Here is a 19,530-nt window from a genome sequence, read left to right on the forward strand (position 1 = left end):
TAGTGTGTTGGCAGGACAGTGGTGTGTGTAGTGTGTTGGCAGGACAGCGGTGTATGTATTGTGTTGGCAGGACAGTGGTGTGTGTATTGTGTTGGCAGGCCAGTGGTGTGTGTAGTGTGTTGGCAGGACAGTGGTGTATGTATTGTGTTGGCAGGACAGTGGTGTGTGTAGTGTGTTGGCAGGACAGTGGTGTGTGTAGTGTGTTGGCAGGACAGTTGTGTGTGTAGTCTGTTGGCAGGACAGTGGTGTGTGTATTGTGTTGGCAGGACAGTGGTGTATGTATTGTTTTGTCAGGACAGTGGTGTGTGTAGTGTGTTGGCAGGACAGTGGTGTGTGTTGGCAGGACAGTGGTGTGTGTAGTGTGTTGGCAGGACAGTGGTGTGTGTATTGTGTTGGCAGGACAATGGTGTATCTATTGTTTTGTCAGGACAGTGGTGTGTGTAGTGTGTTGGCAGGACAGTGGTGTGTGTAATGTGTTGGCAGGACAGCGGTGTATGTTTTGTTTTGTCAGGACAGTGGTGTGTGTAGTGTGTTGGCAGGACAGCGGTGTGTGTAGTGTGTTGGCAGGACAGCGGTGTATGTATTGTGTTGGCAGGACAGTGGTGTGTGTGTAGTGTGTTGGCAGGACAGTGGTGTGTCTGTAGTGTGTTGGCAGGACAGTGGTGTGTGTGTATTGTGTTGGCAGGACAGTGGTGTGTGTAGTGTGTTGGCAGGACAGTGGTGTATGTATTGTGTTGGCAGGACAGTGGTGTGTGTATTGTGTTGGCAGGACAGTGGTGTGTGTATTGTGTTGGCAGGACAGTGGTGTGTGTGTTGTGTTGGCAGGACAGTGGTGTGTGTGTAGTGTGTTGGCAGGACAGTGGTGTGTATTGTGTTGGCAGGACAGTGGTGTGTGTAGTGTGTTGGCAGGACAGTGGTGTATGTATTGTGTTGGCAGGACAGTGGTGTGTGTAGTGTGTTGGCAGGACAGTGGTGTGTGTAGTGTGTTGGCAGGACAGTGGTGTATGTATTGTGTTGGCAGGACAGTGGTTTGTGTATTGGGTTGGCAGGACAGTGGTGTGTGTGTAGTGTGTTGGCAGGACAGTGGTGTGTGTATTGTGTTGGCAGGACAGTGGTGTGTGTAGTGTGTTGGAAGGACAGTGGTGTATGTATTGTGTTGGCAGGACAGTGGTGTGTGTAGTGTGTTGGCAGGCCAGTGGTGTGTGTAGTGTGTTGGCAAGGACAGTGGTGTGTGTTGGCAGAGACAGTGGTGTGTGTTGGCGAGACAGTGGTGTGTTTTGGCAGGACAGTGGTGTGTGTAGTGTGTTGGCAGGACAGCGGTGTATGTATTGTGTTGGCAGGACAGTGGTGTGTGTAGTGTGTTGGCAGGACAGTGGTGTGTGTAGTGTGTTGGCAGGACAGCGGTGTGTGTAGTGTGTTGGCAGGACAGCGGTGTATGTATTGTGTTGGCAGGACAGCGGTGTATTTATTGTGTTGGCAGGACAGTGGTGTGTGTATTGTGTTGGCAGGACAGTGGTAGTGTGTTGGCAGGACAGCGGTGTGTGTAGTGTGTTGTCAGGACAGTGGTGTGTGTAGTGTGTTGGCAGGACAGTGGTGTGTGTTGGCAGGACAGTGGTGTGTGTGGTGTGTTGGCAGGACAGTGGTGTGTGTAGTGTGTTGGCAGGACAGTGGTGTGTGTATTGTGTTGGCAGGACAGTGGTGTATGTATTGTTTTGTCAGGACAGTGGTGTGTGTAGTGTGTTGGCAGGACAGTGGTGTGTAATGTGTTGGCAGGACAGCGGTGTATGTATTGTTTTGTCAGGACAGTGGTGTGTGTAGTGTGTTGGCAGGACAGTGGTGTGTGTAGTGTGTTGGCAGGACAGCGGTGTATGTATTGTGTTGGCAGGACAGTGGTGTGTGTGTAGTGTGTTGGCAGGACAGTGGTGTGTGTGTAGTGTGTTGGCAGGACAGTGGTGTGTGTGTATTGTGTTGGCAGGACAGTGGTGTGTGTAGTGTGTTGGCAGGACAGTGGTGTATGTATTGTGTTGGCAGGACAGTGGTGTATGTATTGTGTTGGCAGGACAGTGGTGTGTGTATTGTGTTGGCAGGACAGTGGTGTGTGTGTAGTGTGTTGGCAGGACAGTGGTGTGTATTGTGTTGGCGGGACAGTGGTGTGTGTAGTGTGTTGGCAGGACAGTGGTGTATGTATTGTGTTGGCAGGACAGTGGTGTGTGTAGTGTGTTGGCAGGCCAGTGGTGTGTGTAGTGTGTTGGCAGGACGGCGGTGTATGTATTGTGTTGGCAGGACAGTGGTGTGTGTATTGGGTTGGCAGGACAGTGGTGTGTGTGTGTGTGTTGGCAGGACAGTGGTGTGTGTTTGTGTTGGCAGGACAGTGGTGTGTGTAGTGTGTTGGCAGGACAGTGGTGTATGTATTGTGTTGGCAGGACAGTGGTGTGTGTAGTGTGTTGGCAGGCCAGTGGTGTGTGTAGTGTGTTGGCAGGACAGTGGTGTGTGTTGGCAGGACAGTGGTGTGTGTTGGCAGGACAGTGGTGTGTTGGTTTGGCAGGACAGCGGTGTATGTATTGTGTTGGCGGGACAGCGGTGTATGTATTGTGTTGGCAGAGACAGTGGTGTGTGTAGTGTGTTGGCAGGACAGTGGTGTGGTATTGTGTTGGCAGGACAGCGGTGTGTGTAGTGTGTTGGCAGGACAGTGGTGTGTGTAGTGTGTTGGCAGGACAGCGGTGTGTGTATTGTGTTGGCAGGACAGCGGTGTGTGTATTGTGTTGGCAGGACAGCGGTGTATGTATTGTGTTGGCAGGACAGTGGTGTGTGTATTGTGTTGGCAGGACAGTGGTGTGTGTGTGTTGGCAGGACAGCGGTGTGTGTAGTGTGTTGGCAGGACAGTGGTGTGTGTATTGTGTTGGCAGAGACAGTGGTGTGTGTGGTGTGTTGGCAGGACAGCGGTGTGTGTAGTGTGTTGGCAGGACAGTGGTGTGTGTATTGTGTTGGCAGGACAGTGGTGTGTGTATTGTGTTGGCAGGACAGTGGTGTGTGTATTGTGTTGGCAGGACAGTGGTGTATGTATTGTGTTGGCAGGACAGTGGTGTGTGTATTGTGTTGGCAGGACAGTGGTGTGTGTGTAGTGTGTTGGCAGGACAGTGGTGTGTATTGTGTTGGCGGGACAGTGGTGTGTGTAGTGTGTTGGCAGGACAGTGGTGTATGTATTGTGTTGGCAGGACAGTGGTGTGTGTAGTGTGTTGGCAGGCCAGTGGTGTGTGTAGTGTGTTGGCCGGACAGAGGTGTATGTATTGTGTTGGCAGGACAGTGGTGTGTGTATTGGGTTGGCAGGACAGTGGTGTGTGTGTAGTGTGTTGGCAGGACAGTGGTGTGTGTATTGTGTTGGCAGGACAGTGGTGTGTGTAGTGTGTTGGCAGGACAGTGGTGTATGTATTGTGTTGGCAGGACAGTGGTGTGTGTAGTGTGTTGGCAGGCCAGTGGTGTGTGTAGTGTGTTGGCAGGACAGTGGTGTGTGTTGGCAGGACAGTGGTGTGTGTTGGCAGGACAGTGGTGTGTGTAGTGTGTTGGCAGGACAGCGGTGTATGTATTGTGTTGGCAGGACAGTGGTGTGTGTATTGTGTTGGCAGGCCAGTGGTGTGTGTAGTGTGTTGGCAGGACAGTGGTGTATGTATTGTGTTGGCGGACAGTGGTGTGTGTAGTGTGTTGGCAGGACAGTGGTGTGTGTAGTTTGTTGGCAGGACAGCGGTGTGTGTAGTGTGTTGGCAGGACAGCGGTGTATGTATTGTGTTGGCAGGACAGCGGTGTATGTATTGTGTTGGCAGGACAGTGGTGTGTGTATTGTGTTGGCAGGACAGTGGTGGTGTGTTGGCAGGACAGCGGTGTGTTTAGTGTGTTGGCAGGACAGCGGTGTATGTATTGTTTTGTCAGGACAGTGGTGTATGTATTGTTTTGTCAGGACAGCGGTGTGTTTAGTGTGTTGGCAGGACAGTGGTGTGTGCAGTGTGTTGCAGGACAGTGGTGTATGTATTGTGTTGGCAGGACAGTGGTTTGTGTATTGGGTTGGCAGGACAGTGGTGTGTGTGTAGTGTGTTGGCAGGACAGTGGTGTGTGTATTGTGTTGGCAGGACAGTGGTGTGTGTAGTGTGTTGGCAGGACAGTGGTGTGTATTGTGTTGGCAGGACAGTGGTGTGTGTAGTGTGTTGGCAGGACAGTGGTGTATGTATTGTGTTGGCAGGACAGTGGTGTGTGTAGTGTGTTGGCAGGACAGTGGTGTGTGTAGTGTGTTGGCAGGACAGTGGTGTATGTATTGTGTTGGCAGGACAGTGGTTTGTGTATTGGGTTGGCAGGACAGTGGTGTGTGTGTAGTGTGTTGGCAGGACAGTGGTGTGTGTATTGTGTTGGCAGGACAGTGGTGTGTGTAGTGTGTTGGAAGGACAGTGGTGTATGTATTGTGTTGGCAGGACAGTGGTGTGTGTAGTGTGTTGGCAGGCCAGTGGTGTGTGTAGTGTGTTGGCAGGACAGTGGTGTGTGTTGGCAGGACAGTGGTGTGTGTTGGCAGGACAGTGGTGTGTTTTGGCAGGACAGCGGTGTGTGTAGTGTGTTGGCAGGACAGCGGTGTATGTATTGTGTTGGCAGGACAGTGGTGTGTGTAGTGTGTTGGCAGGACAGTGGTGTGTGTAGTGTGTTGGCAGGACAGCGGTGTGTGTAGTGTGTTGGCAGGACAGCGGTGTATGTATTGTGTTGGCAGGACAGCGGTGTATTTATTGTGTTGGCAGGACAGTGGTGTGTGTATTGTGTTGGCAGGACAGTGGTGGTGTGTGTGTTGTCAGGACAGTGGTGTGTGTAGTGTGTTGGCAGGACAGTGGTGTGTGTTGGCAGGACAGTGGTGTGTGTAGTGTGTTGGCAGGACAGTGGTGTGTGTAGTGTGTTGGCAGGACAGTGGTGTGTGTATTGTGTTGGCAGGACAGTGGTGTATGTATTGTTTTGTCAGGACAGTGGTGTGTGTAGTGTGTTGGCAGGACAGTGGTGTGTAATGTCTTGGCAGGACAGCGGTGTATGTATTGTTTTGTCAGGACAGTGGTGTGTGTAGTGTGTTGGCAGGACAGTGGTGTGTGTAGTGTGTTGGCAGGACAGCGGTGTATGTATTGTGTTGGCAGGACAGTGGTGTGTGTGTAGTGTGTTGGCAGGACAGTGGTGTGTGTGTAGTGTGTTGGCAGGACAGTGGTGTGTGTGTATTGTGTTGGCAGGACAGTGGTGTGTGTAGTGTGTTGGCAGGACAGTGGTGTATGTATTGTGTTGGCAGGACAGTGGTGTATGTATTGTGTTGGCAGAGACAGTGGTGTGTGTATTGTGTTGGCAGGACAGTGGTGTGTGTGTAGTGTGTTGGCGGGACAGTGGTGTGTATTGTGTTGGCAGGACAGTGGTGTGTGTAGTGTGTTGGCAGGACAGTGGTGTATGTATTGTGTTGGCAGGACAGTGGTGTGTGTAGTGTGTTGGCAGGCCAGTGGTGTGTGTAGTGTGTTGGCAGGACAGCGGTGTATGTATTGTGTTGGCAGGACAGTGGTGTGTGTATTGGGTTGGCAGGACAGTGGTGTGTGTGTAGTGTGTTGGCAGGACAGTGGTGTGTGTATTGTGTTGGCAGGACAGTGGTGTGTGTAGTGTGTTGGCAGGACAGTGGTGTATGTATTGTGTTGGCAGGACAGTGGTGTGTGTAGTGTGTTGGCAGGCCAGTGGTGTGTGTAGTGTGTTGGCAGGACAGTGGTGTGTGTTGGCAGGACAGTGGTGTGTGTTGGCAGGACAGTGGTGTGTGTAGTGTGTTGGCAGGACAGCGGTGTATGTATTGTGTTGGCAGGACAGTGGTGTGTGTATTGTGTTGGCAGGACAGTGGTGTGTGTAGTGTGTTGGCAGGACAGTGGTGTATGTATTGTGTTGGCAGGACAGTGGTGTGTGTAGTGTGTTGGCAGGACAGTGGTGTGTGTAGTGTGTTGGCAGGACAGTGGTGTGTGTAGTGTGTTGGCAGGACAGCGGTGTATGTATTGTGTTGGCAGGACAGTGGTGTGTGTATTGTGTTGGCAGGACAGTGGTGTGTGTATTGTGGTGGCAGGACAGTGGTTGTGTAGTGTGTTGGCAGGACAGCGGTGTGTTTAGTGTGTTGGCAGGACAGCGGTGTGTGTATTGTTTTGTCAGGACAGTGGTGTATGTATTGTTTTGTCAGGACAGCGGTGTGTGTAGTGTGTTGGCAGGACAGTGGTGTGTGCAGTGTGTTGCAGGACAGTGGTGTATGTATTGTGTTGGCAGGACAGTGGTTTGTGTATTGGGTTGGCAGGACAGTGGTGTGTGTGTAGTGTGTTGGCAGGACAGTGGTGTGTGTATTGTGTTGGCAGGACAGTGGTGTGTGTAGTGTGTTGGAAGGACAGTGGTGTATGTATTGTGTTGGCAGGACAGTGGTGTGTGTAGTGTGTTGGCAGGCCAGTGGTGTGTGTAGTGTGTTGGCAGGACAGTGGTGTGTGTTGGCAGGACAGTGGTGTGTGTTGGCAGGACAGTGGTGTGTTTTGGCAGGACAGCGGTGTGTGTAGTGTGTTGGCAGGACAGCGGTGTATGTATTGTGTTGGCAGGACAGTGGTGTGTGTAGTGTGTTGGCAGGACAGTGGTGTGTGTAGTGTGTTGGCAGGACAGCGGTGTGTGTAGTGTGTTGGCAGGACAGCGGTGTATGTATTGTGTTGGCAGGACAGCGGTGTATTTATTGTGTTGGCAGGACAGTGGTGTGTGTATTGTGTTGGCAGGACAGTGGTAGTGTGTTGGCAGGACAGCGGTGTGTGTAGTGTGTTGTCAGGACAGTGGTGTGTGTAGTGTGTTGGCAGGACAGTGGTGTGTGTTGGCAGGACAGTGGTGTGTGTAGTGTGTTGGCAGGACAGTGGTGTGTGTAGTGTGTTGGCAGGACAGTGGTGTGTGTATTGTGTTGGCAGGACAGTGGTGTATGTATTGTTTTGTCAGGACAGTGGTGTGTGTAGTGTGTTGGCAGGACAGTGGTGTGTAATGTGTTGGCAGGACAGCGGTGTATGTATTGTTTTGTCAGGACAGTGGTGTGTGTAGTGTGTTGGCAGGACAGTGGTGTGTGTAGTGTGTTGGCAGGACAGCGGTGTATGTATTGTGTTGGCAGGACAGTGGTGTGTGTGTAGTGTGTTGGCAGGACAGTGGTGTGTGTGTAGTGTGTTGGCAGGACAGTGGTGTGTGTGTATTGTGTTGGCAGGACAGTGGTGTGTGTAGTGTGTTGGCAGGACAGTGGTGTATGTATTGTGTTGGCAGGACAGTGGTGTATGTATTGTGTTGGCAGGACAGTGGTGTGTGTATTGTGTTGGCAGGACAGTGGTGTGTGTGTAGTGTGTTGGCAGGACAGTGGTGTGTATTGTGTTGGCAGGACAGTGGTGTGTGTAGTGTGTTGGCAGGACAGTGGTGTATGTATTGTGTTGGCAGGACAGTGGTGTGTGTAGTGTGTTGGCAGGCCAGTGGTGTGTGTAGTGTGTTGGCAGGACAGCGGTGTATGTATTGTGTTGGCAGGACAGTGGTGTGTGTATTGGGTTGGCACAGTGGTGTGTTAGTGTGTTGGCAGACAGTGGTGTGTGTTTGTGTGCAGGACGTGGTGTGTGTAGTGTGTTGGCAGGACAGTGGTGTATGTATTGTGTTGGCAGGACAGTGGTGTGTGTAGTGTGTTGGCAGGCCAGTGGTGTGTGTAGTGTGTTGGCAGGACAGTGGTGTGTGTTGGCAGGACAGTGGTGTGTGTTGGCAGGACAGTGGTGTGTGTAGTGTGTTGGCAGGACAGCGGTGTATGTATTGTGTTGGCAGGACAGTGGTGTATGTATTGTGTTGGCAGGCCAGTGGTGTGTGTAGTGTGTTGGCAGGACAGTGGTGTATGTATTGTGTTGGCAGGACAGTGGTGTGTGTAGTGTGTTGGCAGGACAGTGGTGTGTGTAGTGTGTTGGCAGGACAGCGGTGTGTGTAGTGTGTTGGCAGGACAGCGGTGTATGTATTGTGTTGGCAGGACAGCGGTGTATGTATTGTGTTGGCAGGACAGTGGTGTGTGTATTGTGGTGGCAGGACAGTGGTAGTGTGTTGGCAGGACAGCGGTGTGTTTAGTGTGTTGGCAGGACAGCGGTGTATGTATTGTTTTGTCAGGACAGTGGTGTATGTATTGTTTTGTCAGGACAGCGGTGTATGTATTGTTTTGTCAGGACAGTGGTGTGTGTAGTGTGTTGGCAGGACAGTGGTGTGTGCAGTGTGTTGCAGGACAGTGGTGTGTGTAGTGTGTTGGCAGGACAGTGGTGTATGTATTGTGTTGGCAGGACAGTGGTGTATGTATTGTGTTGGCAGGACAGTGATGTGTGTATTGTGTTGGCAGGACAGCGGTGTATGTATTGTTTTGTCAGGACAGTGGTGTGTGTAGTGTGTTGGCAGGACAGTGGTGTGTGTGTAGTGTGTTGGCAGGACAGTGGTGTGTGTGTATTGTGTTGGCAGGACAGTGGTGTGTGTAGTGTGTTGGCAGGACAGTGGTGTATGTATTGTGTTGGCAGGACAGTGGTGTATGTATTGTGTTGGCAGGACAGTGGTGTGTGTATTGTGTTGGCAGGACAGTGGTGTGTGTGTAGTGTGTTGGCAGGACAGTGGTGTGTATTGTGTTGGCAGGACAGTGGTGTGTGTAGTGTGTTGGCAGGACAGTGGTGTATGTATTGTGTTGGCAGGACAGTGGTGTGTGTAGTGTGTTGGCAGGAGCTGTGGTGTGTGTAGTGTGTTGGCAGGACAGCGGTGTATGTATTGTGTTGGCAGGACAGTGGTGTGTGTATTGGGTTGGCAGGACAGTGGTGTGTGTGTAGTGTGTTGGCAGGACAGTGGTGTGTGTATTGTGTTGGCAGGACAGTGGTGTGTGTAGTGTGTTGGCAGGACAGTGGTGTATGTATTGTGTTGGCAGGACAGTGGTGTGTGTTGGCAGGACAGTGGTGTGTGTTGGCAGGACAGTGGTGTGTGTAGTGTGTTGGCAGGACAGCGGTGTATGTATTGTGTTGGCAGGACAGTGATGTGTGTATTGTGTTGGCAGGACAGCGGTGTATGTATTGTTTTGTCAGGACAGTGGTGTGTGTAGTGTGTTGGCAGGACAGTGGTGTGTGTGTAGTGTGTTGGCAGGACAGTGGTGTGTGTGTATTGTGTTGGCAGGACAGTGGTGTGTGTAGTGTGTTGGCAGGACAGTGGTGTATGTATTGTGTTGGCAGGACAGTGGTGTATGTATTGTGTTGGCAGGACAGTGGTGTGTGTATTGTGTTGGCAGGACAGTGGTGTGTGTGTAGTGTGTTGGCAGGACAGTGGTGTGTGTTGTGTTGGCAGGACAGTGGTGTGTGTAGTGTGTTGGCAGGACAGTGGTGTATGTATTGTGTTGGCAGGACAGTGGTGTGTGTAGTGTGTTGGCAGGACAGTGGTGTGTGTAGTGTGTTGGCAGGACAGCGGTGTATGTATTGTGTTGGCAGGACAGTGGTGTGTGTATTGGGTTGGCAGGACAGTGGTGTGTGTGTAGTGTGTTGGCAGGACAGTGGTGTGTGTATTGTGTTGGCAGGACAGTGGTGTGTGTAGTGTGTTGGCAGGACAGTGGTGTATGTATTGTGTTGGCAGGACAGTGGTGTGTGTAGTGTGTTGGCAGGCCAGTGGTGTGTGTAGTGTGTTGGCAGGACAGTGGTGTGTGTTGGCAGGACAGTGGTGTGTGTTGGCAGGACAGTGGTGTGTGTTGGCAGGACAGTGGTGTGTGTAGTGTGTTGGCAGGACAGCGGTGTTGTATTGTGTTGGCAGGACAGTGGTGTGTGTATTGTGTTGGCAGGACAGTGGTGTGTGTAGTGTGTTGGCAGGACAGTGGTGTGTGTATTGTGTTGGCAGGACAGTGGTGTGTGTAGTGTGTTGGCAGGACAGTGGTGTGTGTAGTGTGTTGGCAGGACAGCGGTGTGTGTAGTGTGTTGGCAGGACAGCGGTGTATGTATTGTGTTGGCAGGACAGCGGTGTATGTATTGTGTTGGCAGGACAGCGGTGTATGTATTGTGTTGGCAGGACAGCGGTGTATGTATTGTGTTGGCAGGACAGTGGTGTGTGTGTAGTGTGTTGGCAGGACAGTGGTGTGTGTGTAGTGTGTTGGCAGGACAGTGGTGTGTGTGTATTGTGTTGGCAGGACAGTGGTGTGTGTAGTGTGTTGGCAGGACAGTGGTGTATGTATTGTGTTGGCAGGACAGTGGTGTATGTATTGTGTTGGCAGGACAGTGGTGTGTGTATTGTGTTGGCAGGACAGTGGTGTGTGTGTAGTGTGTTGGCAGGACAGTGGTGTGTATTGTGTTGGCAGGACAGTGGTGTGTGTAGTGTGTTGGCAGGACAGTGGTGTATGTATTGTGTTGGCAGGACAGTGGTGTGTGTAGTGTGTTGGCAGGCCAGTGGTGTGTGTAGTGTGTTGGCAGGACAGCGGTGTATGTATTGTGTTGGCAGGACAGTGGTGTGTGTATTGTGTTGGCAGGACAGTGGTGTGTGTGTAGTGTGTTGGCAGGACAGTGGTGTGTGTATTGTGTTGGCAGGACAGTGGTGTGTGTAGTGTGTTGGCAGGACAGTGGTGTGTGTATTGTGTTGGCAGGACAGTGGTGTGTGTAGTGTGTTGGCAGGCCAGTGGTGTGTGTAGTGTGTTGGCAGGACAGTGGTGTGTGTTGGCAGGACAGTGGTGTGTGTTGGCAGGACAGTGGTGTGTGTAGTGTGTTGGCAGGACAGCGGTGTATGTATTGTGTTGGCAGGACAGTGGTGTATGTATTGTGTTGGCAGGCCAGTGGTGTGTGTAGTGTGTTGGCAGGACAGTGGTGTATGTATTGTGTTGGCAGGACAGTGGTGTGTGTAGTGTGTTGGCAGGACAGTGGTGTGTGTAGTGTGTTGGCAGGACAGCGGTGTGTGTAGTGTGTTGGCAGGACAGCGGTGTATGTATTGTGTTGGCAGGACAGCGGTGTATGTATTGTGTTGGCAGGACAGTGGTGTGTGTATTGTGGTGGCAGGACAGTGGTAGTGTGTTGGCAGGACAGCGGTGTGTTTAGTGTGTTGGCAGGACAGCGGTGTATGTATTGTTTTGTCAGGACAGTGGTGTATGTATTGTTTTGTCAGGACAGCGGTGTGTGTAGTGTGTTGGCAGGACAGTGGTGTGTGCAGTGTGTTGCAGGACAGTGGTGTATGTATTGTGTTGGCAGGACAGTGGTTTGTGTATTGGGTTGGCAGGACAGTGGTGTGTGTGTAGTGTGTTGGCAGGACAGTGGTGTGTGTATTGTGTTGGCAGGACAGTGGTGTGTGTAGTGTGTTGGCAGGACAGTGGTGTATGTATTGTGTTGGCAGGACAGTGGTGTGTGTAGTGTGTTGGCAGGCCAGTGGTGTGTGTAGTGTGTTGGCAGGACAGTGGTGTGTGTTGGCAGGACAGTGGTGTGTGTTGGCAGGACAGTGGTGTGTATTGTTTGGCAGGACAGCGGTGTGTGTAGTGTGTTGGCAGGACAGCGGTGTATGTATTGTGTTGGCAGGACAGTGGTGTGTGTAGTGTGTTGGCAGGACAGTGGTGTGTGTAGTGTGTTGGCAGGACAGCGGTGTGTGTAGTGTGTTGGCAGGACAGCGGTGTGTGTATTGTGTTGGCAGGACAGCGGTGTGTTTATTGTGTTGGCAGGACAGTGGTGTGTGTATTGTGTTGGCAGGACAGTGGTAGTGTGTGTTTTGGCAGGACAGCGGTGTGTGTATTGTGTTGTCAGGACAGTGGTGTGTGTAGTGTGTTGGCAGGACAGTGGTGTGTGTTGGCAGGACAGTGGTGTGTGTAGTGTGTTGGCAGGACAGCGGTGTGTGTATTGTGTTGGCAGGACAGTGGTGTGTGTATTGTGTTGGCAGGACAGTGGTGTATGTATTGTTTTGTCAGGACAGTGGTGTGTGTAGTGTGTTGGCAGGACAGTGGTGTGTAGTGTGTTGGCAGGACAGCGGTGTATGTATTGTGTTGTCAGGACAGTGGTGTGTGTAGTGTGTTGGCAGGACAGTGGTGTGTGTAGTGTGTTGGCAGGACAGCGGTGTATGTATTGTGTTGGCAGGACAGTGGTGTGTGTGTAGTGTGTTGGCAGGACAGTGGTGTGTGTGTAGTGTGTTGGCAGGACAGTGGTGTGTGTGTATTGTGTTGGCAGGACAGTGGTGTGTGTAGTGTGTTGGCAGGACAGTGGTGTATGTATTGTGTTGGCAGGACAGTGGTGTGTGTATTGTGTTGGCAGGCCAGTGGTGTGTGTAGTGTGTTGGCAGGACAGCGGTGTGTGTGTAGTGTGTTGGCAGGACAGTGGTGTGTGTATTGTGTTGGCAGGACAGTGGTGTGTGTAGTGTGTTGGCAGGACAGTGGTGTGTGTATTGTGTTGGCAGGACAGTGGTGTGTGTAGTGTGTTGGCAGGACAGTGGTGTGTGTAGTGTGTTGGCAGGACAGCGGTGTATGTATTGTGTTGGCAGGACAGTGGTGTGTGTATTGTGTTGGCAGGACAGTGGTGTGTGTGTTTGTGTTGGCAGGACAGTGGTGTGTGTAGTGTGCTTGGCAGGACAGTGGTGTGTGTAGTGTGTTGGCAGGACAGCGGTGTATGTATTGTGTTGGCAGGACAGCGGTGTATGTATTGTGTTGGCAGGACAGCGGTGTATGTATTGTGTTGGCAGGACAGCGGTGTATGTATTGTGTTGGCAGGACAGTGATGTGTGTATTGTGTTGGCAGGACAGCGGTGTATGTATTGTTTTGTCAGGACAGTGGTGTGTGTAGTGTGTTGGCAGGACAGTGGTGTATGTATTGTTTTTTCAGGACAGTGGTGTGTGTAGTGTGTTGGCAGGACAGCGGTGTATGTATTGTGTTGGCAGGACAGCGGTGTATCTATTGTTTTGTCAGGACAGTGATGTGTGTAGTGTGTTGGCAGGACAGCGGTGTATGTATTGTGTTGGCAGGACAGCGGTGTATGTATTGTTTTGTCAGGACAGTGGTGTGTGTAGTGTGTTGGCAGGACAGCGGTGTATGTATTGTGTTGGCAGGACAGCGGTGTATATATTGTTTTGTCAGGACAGTGGTGTATGTATTGTGTTGGCAGGACAGCGGTGTATGTATTGTTTTGTCAGGACAGTGGTGTGTGTATTGTTTTGTCAGGACAGTGGTGTGTGTAGTGTGTTGGCAGGACAGCGGTGTATGTATTGTGTTGGCAGAACAGCGGTGTGTGTAGTGTGTTGGCAGACAGTGGTGTATGTATTGTGTTGGCAGGACAGTGGTGTGTGTAGTGTGTTGGCAGGCCAGTGGTGTGTGTTGGCAGGACAGTGGTGTGTGTAGTGTGTTGGCAGGACAGTGGTGTGTGTTGGCAGGACAGTGGTGTGTGTAGTGTGTTGGCAGGACCGTGGTGTGTGTGTGTGTGTGTGTGTGTGTGTGTGTGTGTGTGTGTGTGTGTGTGTGTGTGTGTGTGTGTGTGTGTGTGTGTGTGTGTGTGTGTGTGTGTGTGTGCTCAGGTATGTGACACTACCTCTCTTTGGCACTGCAGTCGGGTTAAGCACAGGCCTCTCTCTGAGGGTGTGCAAGCCGTCTCCCTCCCCCTCCTCTCTCGCCACCTCCTCCTCTCCCTCACAGCAGGTGAGGAAGACGTGGCTGCAGGGGTAGCCCAGGTACTGATGGGCCTCACAGCGGTGGCCCTCCCTACGGAACCTCAGCCCCAGAGAGCAGCAGCTACAACACTCCTGTAGGGTGGGCAGATTCAACATCAGACTGCTATATCTACCATATCAAGTGTCTCTCTTCTCTTTCTCTGTCTTAGCGCGCAGCAGGATGTTGTTCAGGCTACATGAAGGAGAGTGAAACATAACACTGAAATAGTGACCACTGTGATATAGCGTGGCTGTACAGAATTATTATATGACTTGAGTTATGTAGAGCCCATGGTGGGGTGGTAAAAGACAATATTTAACATTAGACCAAGGCCTTGAGTATATAATGCCCCCCTACTATTCTGGGCGCTCTGGGTACTTCCTGGAAGACAGGTCTGATGGCAGATGAATGGCTCTGGAAATCTGGGCTAATACACTACAACTCCACACTACATCACAATGATTTGACTCTCACTGACATCAATAACAGACCTTGAGCTACATAGCTACATTTTCCAGAAATATCAAATATCACTGCTTTCAAAATACCAGTGTCCAAGCTATTGATCATGGGAGGATGGTGAAAACACCTTCAGACATATCCTGCAGTACTGCAGCCTCGTTTCATGAGCGAGAAGCTCATAAATCTGTGGGAACCTTGACCACAAACATGGTCCTCCCTCTTTGAGCTGCCTAAATTGAATAAGAGGTAATTGAGTCACTGAGGGACTCTAAACGGTCCTCCTGATTGGTGTGGTCTTCACTGGCAATGACTAGGGCCAGTGGAAATCTGAAGGGAGGTTTTCTTTTAACTGCTTTTACAGTTGTCTTTGTACATTTAATTCATGAAACTGTGGCTATTCATGTCTTGTAGATGCATTTGGTTTGATTTAAATTAATTCTAGGTAGGCTATGTTTGACCTTAAATCATTTCTGGGGACTCCCCCAGCAAATTATGTTGGCTCTGTCAACAGATCAGAGAATGAGGTAACATAAATATATGGCCATTTAGCAAACACTTTCATTCCAAATCCAAGCATACACTGTATATTCAGCGTTAGAAAAGAGGTAGGAGTTGGTTATATACTGTATATTCCATGTTAGAAAAGAGGTAGGAGTTGGTTATATACTGTATATTCCGTGTTAGAAAAGAGGTAGGAGTTGGTTATATACTGTATATTCTGTGTTAGAAAAGAGGTAGGAGTTGGTTATATACTGTATATTCTGTGTTAGAAAAGAGGTAGGAGTTGGTTATATACTGCATATTCCATGTTAGAAAAGAGGTAGGAATTGGTTATATACTGTATATTCCATGTTAGAAAAGAGGTAGGAGTTGGTTATATACTGTATATTCCATGTTAGAAAAGAGGTAGGAGTTGGTTATATACTGTATATTCCGTGTTAGAAAAGAGGTAGGAGTTGGTTATATACTGTATATTCTGTGTTAGAAAAGAGGTAGGAGTTGGTTATATACTGTATATTCCATGTTAGAAAAGAGGTAGGAGTTGGTTATATACTGTATATTCAGTGTTAGAAAAGAGGTAAGAGTTGGTTATGGCAAGAACAACAGAACATTACTCACTATATGGAATGTGGCCTATGTGGGAATCAAACCCATAACTCTGGGATTACAGCTAGCACCACCAAACCAACCAACCAACCAACTCATGGGAACCACATTTACCTTGAAGGAGTCAGCTCCACACTGGTCATTGTTGTCCACCTCACACACAACTCCCTCTCTGGCTGCATTCATACCAGAGAAACAGCGACTCTCCTTCAGAGAGCCCAGACAGCACTGTCTCTGAGCCGTCCTGGCAGAGAGAGAGACACACAGGAGAGATGTTAGAATTTGAGTCAGTGTTTTGACTGTACCTAGACCTAACTGTGGTCCTACACTAGAAGAGTGTTGGCTAGCTGTGCCTCCCTCTGGCCAAAACCAGCATCATCTGGAAATGTTATGGAATCAAATTGGAAGTCTATTAGGGCAAAGATTCACACTAGTACGCTGTGCAATATAATGTGTGAGGGCCTGTAAAATGTATAGTTTTCATATTGGCACAATTGTTTTAGAGATCGTGATCTGATTCACTTCATATTTAACACATCAACCACAAATACAACTTTCATGGAATCATGCCACACAATAATGACATGGGCCCACGAAGCGAAATCACGTAAGATGCCATTTATAAAATGATCATATTTTACAAGTAGCAGAAGCAGAAACAGAAACAAACTTGGCAGCCGACCATCCCTCACTGGCATAGTGAAAGCAGCAAAGCTGACATTTATAACACACTCTATAACTAAGTAGGAAAAACTCTGGTCCCTACCAATGAGTAATTTCTACAGAAAAATTGGGCTTCCTAAAACTTGTGTTTAGTGTGTCTCCATGGGCGTACCGACAGATGGAGTGTCTGTCCTCTCTGGGGAGCTCCATGTTGCTGCAGTGGCCATTGGCTGAGGCCCACTTCTCCCCTGTCCCACAGCAGGTCTCCACCAACTCCTTGGAAGAAACTACAGAAACACACACACACACACACACACACACACACACACACACACACACACACACACACACACACACACACACACACACACACACACACACACACACACACACACACACACACACACACACACACACACACACACACACAAAACAAATACACCAACAGACAGATTGGGTTTTAGTTCAATTTTTTTGAGGGAACACATGAAATGAAAAAAGAAAAGTGGCTAACTAAATAGAATGAAGAAGAGATCACCATTGGAGAGGACAATCTCAAACTCTCAGACTATCATTCACGCAATACATCTCACTCAGTCCTTTATGGAAGTAAGGATTTAATGTGTAACATTGTAGTCTATGCAATATCCAAAGATACATAAATCTGAGGCAGTTTACTGAGAGTGTGTCTGCATCCCAGCTTGACTGTTACTGTTCCACGTGTCTGTTAGAGTGATTGACTTTGCTCTGAATGTGCTTTGGTGAATAGACTGAATTCACATTCAGCAGCATGAGGAACAAATTATTTTATTATTTTCCACCTCCGTCTCCCTCTCTCTGTTTCCCTGGCAGGGAGCACTGTGAAACCTTAGACTCTATAAAGTACACTTCAGAGCCAATGTATACAAAATCTTAGCTTGAAGGCTAATCAGTGTTCAGACAACACACTATCACCCCATCCAGCACTAGGAACAGACAGAGGGAAAAAAAGAATAATCTCATTTAGAGCCTGCCCAATGATCATGATGACTCCAGATCAGTGCATTCCAATGTTGATTGGTGTTTCCTGTACTGTAGTTCTTTGTGTAACAGGGTTTAGTTTGCTGCTAACAGTTTAGCTTCCTCCACTGTCCAACTGCCTCATACTGGGCTTGAACCAATGACCTTCTGCTTTGCAACACATGTGACTGCCGTCCTTGACAAGATTCCAAAGGGTTGGGCCACCGAAAACGTACCGATTGGATGGCGCAATCCGAGCCATTTCAAGCTAGCTATGGAGTGAGTTTACGGTACGTTCTTAACTCTGTTACATTTGGACAGACTGAACCTAACCCTCTAGGTCAAAGATATGTTTCCCAGTGTAGCCATTCCAGCTGAAAAGGTAGGCCTGTAGCCTACAATACTGTATTTCTCTGGTTGGTATAATTAGGTCAATCTATAATGTGCCATTTCTCCCACATGAACTCCTCGTTTGCTACTAAGTTTGTTGCTAATGAAACATGTTTGCTTACCAAGGCCTATGCTATCGCTAGTCCCATCAATGCATAGTTTTTTTGCATAGGGATGTCAAACGATAAATATTTTTGGGGATTTGATGTGATTAATCACGATTAATCTCAAATTCAGAATTAAGATTGTTTTATACAAAATACATTGCATGTTGATGTCTTGATTGTGTCCAAACTAACAGTTAGCAAAATCAGGTAAATTGATAAAGCACACTTTCTTTAACCTCAAAGTCAACTTGTTTTGACATAGCATAATATGATGTATAATGGATGTTTTCCAGTTATTTTAAACACTTTCAGACAATGTGATTAATCACACAATAAAGAAAAAAGGTGCACAAAATTACAAAAAGTTAACTCGAGTTAAATGATTAACTCTGACAGCCCATAATAAAAGAATGCCAGAGACAGATAATCAAGTAATTTATTAAGAAATGTTTGGTCGTGTTCCCCTTCTCAGGCGTTGCATTGCATCAACCAATGGTTGCATGCCACATGGTCAACTGTGCATTCAGGTACCAGATTGCTATAACACAGGTAAAATACCTATCCAGGCATTGTAAGATCTGGCATGCGTCAGCAATATAGTCGGGCAGGACTAGCTCTATTATAGATTTTGTTCTATCGCCAACCTGCTCTAATCTACTCACCACCTCTGAATTGTCTCTGTGAGGTGCGCACGCCAGTCAAATTCACCTTTTAGCCACAGGTTGTGTGCTGGCGCCTCTCGTTATTTGGTTTATCCCATTTCAGTAATGTTTTTGAATGTTTCTAATATTAATGTAAATTATGTCTTTATGGATTTTCAGCATTAAGTACTGGCCATTCATATTTGTAGTGTGCAATATTATTGCCTGTGAAATGTATTACCACTGCTGCCTATTGATGGGTGTTGATTTATGACTGCGCGTTCTGTCACTGCTCCTTCCCAACTAGGCTGCCAAGTCCTCTGCTACAACCATCTTGGACCATGTCTCTCTTATGAGATAGTTTATATTATCATGGGACAACCAGGGTTCACTAGTAAATTAGTACCAGGGATTACGTAATCAGATTACAAAAATAAAGTATCTGTAACTTGACTGGATTACTTAAATTACAGTTATATTCTTAAAAACATCTGATTACATTTTAGAAATAATTTTTCTAATATCAAGATCTGGGCTGCAAATGGTTGCCTTAAACACATACTATTTTGGAACCTATTTTAAAGCTTGCCGAGCCACACTGTTTTCAGTGGGAATTAAAGCTTTCCCTTCTATTGTAATCCGTTTGAAATCTCCAAAACGGCCACATTTTTTCTCGTTGGCGGCTTTCCACAGAAACTTTTTTTTTACGTCAGGATTTGTAACAAAAAACATCATGATCTTTGTGTCAACACAGCTCCACCCTGTTCACTTCCCAAGCACTGGGATAACAAATCATCTGATTTCTCCTAGATCCATTACATCTGTCTATTGACATCTTTATCATACCAACCTGTTATGGTATACTTTTATTTTTTATTTGTACCTTTATTTAACTAGGCAAGTCAGTTAAGAACACATTTTTATTTACAACGACATCCTACCCCAGACGATGCTGGGCCAATTATACACCGCCCTATGGGTCTCCCAATCACGGCCAGTTGTGATACAGCCTGGAATCTAACCAGGTCTGTAGTGATGCCTCTAGCACTGAGATGCAGTACCTTAGACCGCTGTGCCACTCGGGAGCCCAAGGTAATGGTGGGTCAGACACTCAAATGACCATTTCCTCTTTTACTGGCCACAATCTGCTTGGTGGCTGGGTGTAATAGGCCTATAATTTCACAATCAAAGAATGACGGTTGAGAAAGCTTTCCCTGTAACTTCATAGTGAAGCTGACCTTTTAGCAGTGATGCCATGTCATCAAGAAAATGCAGCAGGAATTTGAGCCAGCACTTGCCTAAGGATGCTGGGGGGGTTGGGTGGACAGAGTTAGAGGGAACTGATCGGTCTGCAGAATCAATTGAGGAGGCAGGCAGATGCCGTCTAACCAAGGAAGTAATCCAAAAGTTATAATTACGCGAAATGAATCATTATTCATTTTGAGTAATTCTATGGATTTTGTTACTAATCATGTTTTATTGTCATGTAATCTG

At 48.3% G+C, this 19,530-nt stretch overlaps 1 protein-coding gene across 1 annotated transcript in view; it reads right to left on the bottom strand.

Annotated features, from left to right (window-relative positions):
- LOC106566675 (fibulin-2) overlaps nucleotides 1-19,530 on the bottom strand; it is a 104,593-nt gene that overhangs the window by 66,728 nt on the left and 18,335 nt on the right. Inside the window, exons 3-5 of the mRNA XM_014134937.2 lie at nucleotides 16,072-16,186; nucleotides 15,351-15,480; nucleotides 13,549-13,759 (exon numbers count right to left, since the gene is read on the bottom strand). Of these exons, the coding sequence (XP_013990412.2) occupies nucleotides 13,549-13,759; nucleotides 15,351-15,480; nucleotides 16,072-16,186 (456 nt within the window). The remainder of the gene's footprint in view (nucleotides 1-13,548; nucleotides 13,760-15,350; nucleotides 15,481-16,071; nucleotides 16,187-19,530) is intronic.

Source organism: Salmo salar, chromosome ssa13 (assembly GCF_905237065.1).
Source record: "Salmo salar chromosome ssa13, Ssal_v3.1, whole genome shotgun sequence".
Taxonomy (NCBI): domain Eukaryota; kingdom Metazoa; phylum Chordata; class Actinopteri; order Salmoniformes; family Salmonidae; genus Salmo; species Salmo salar.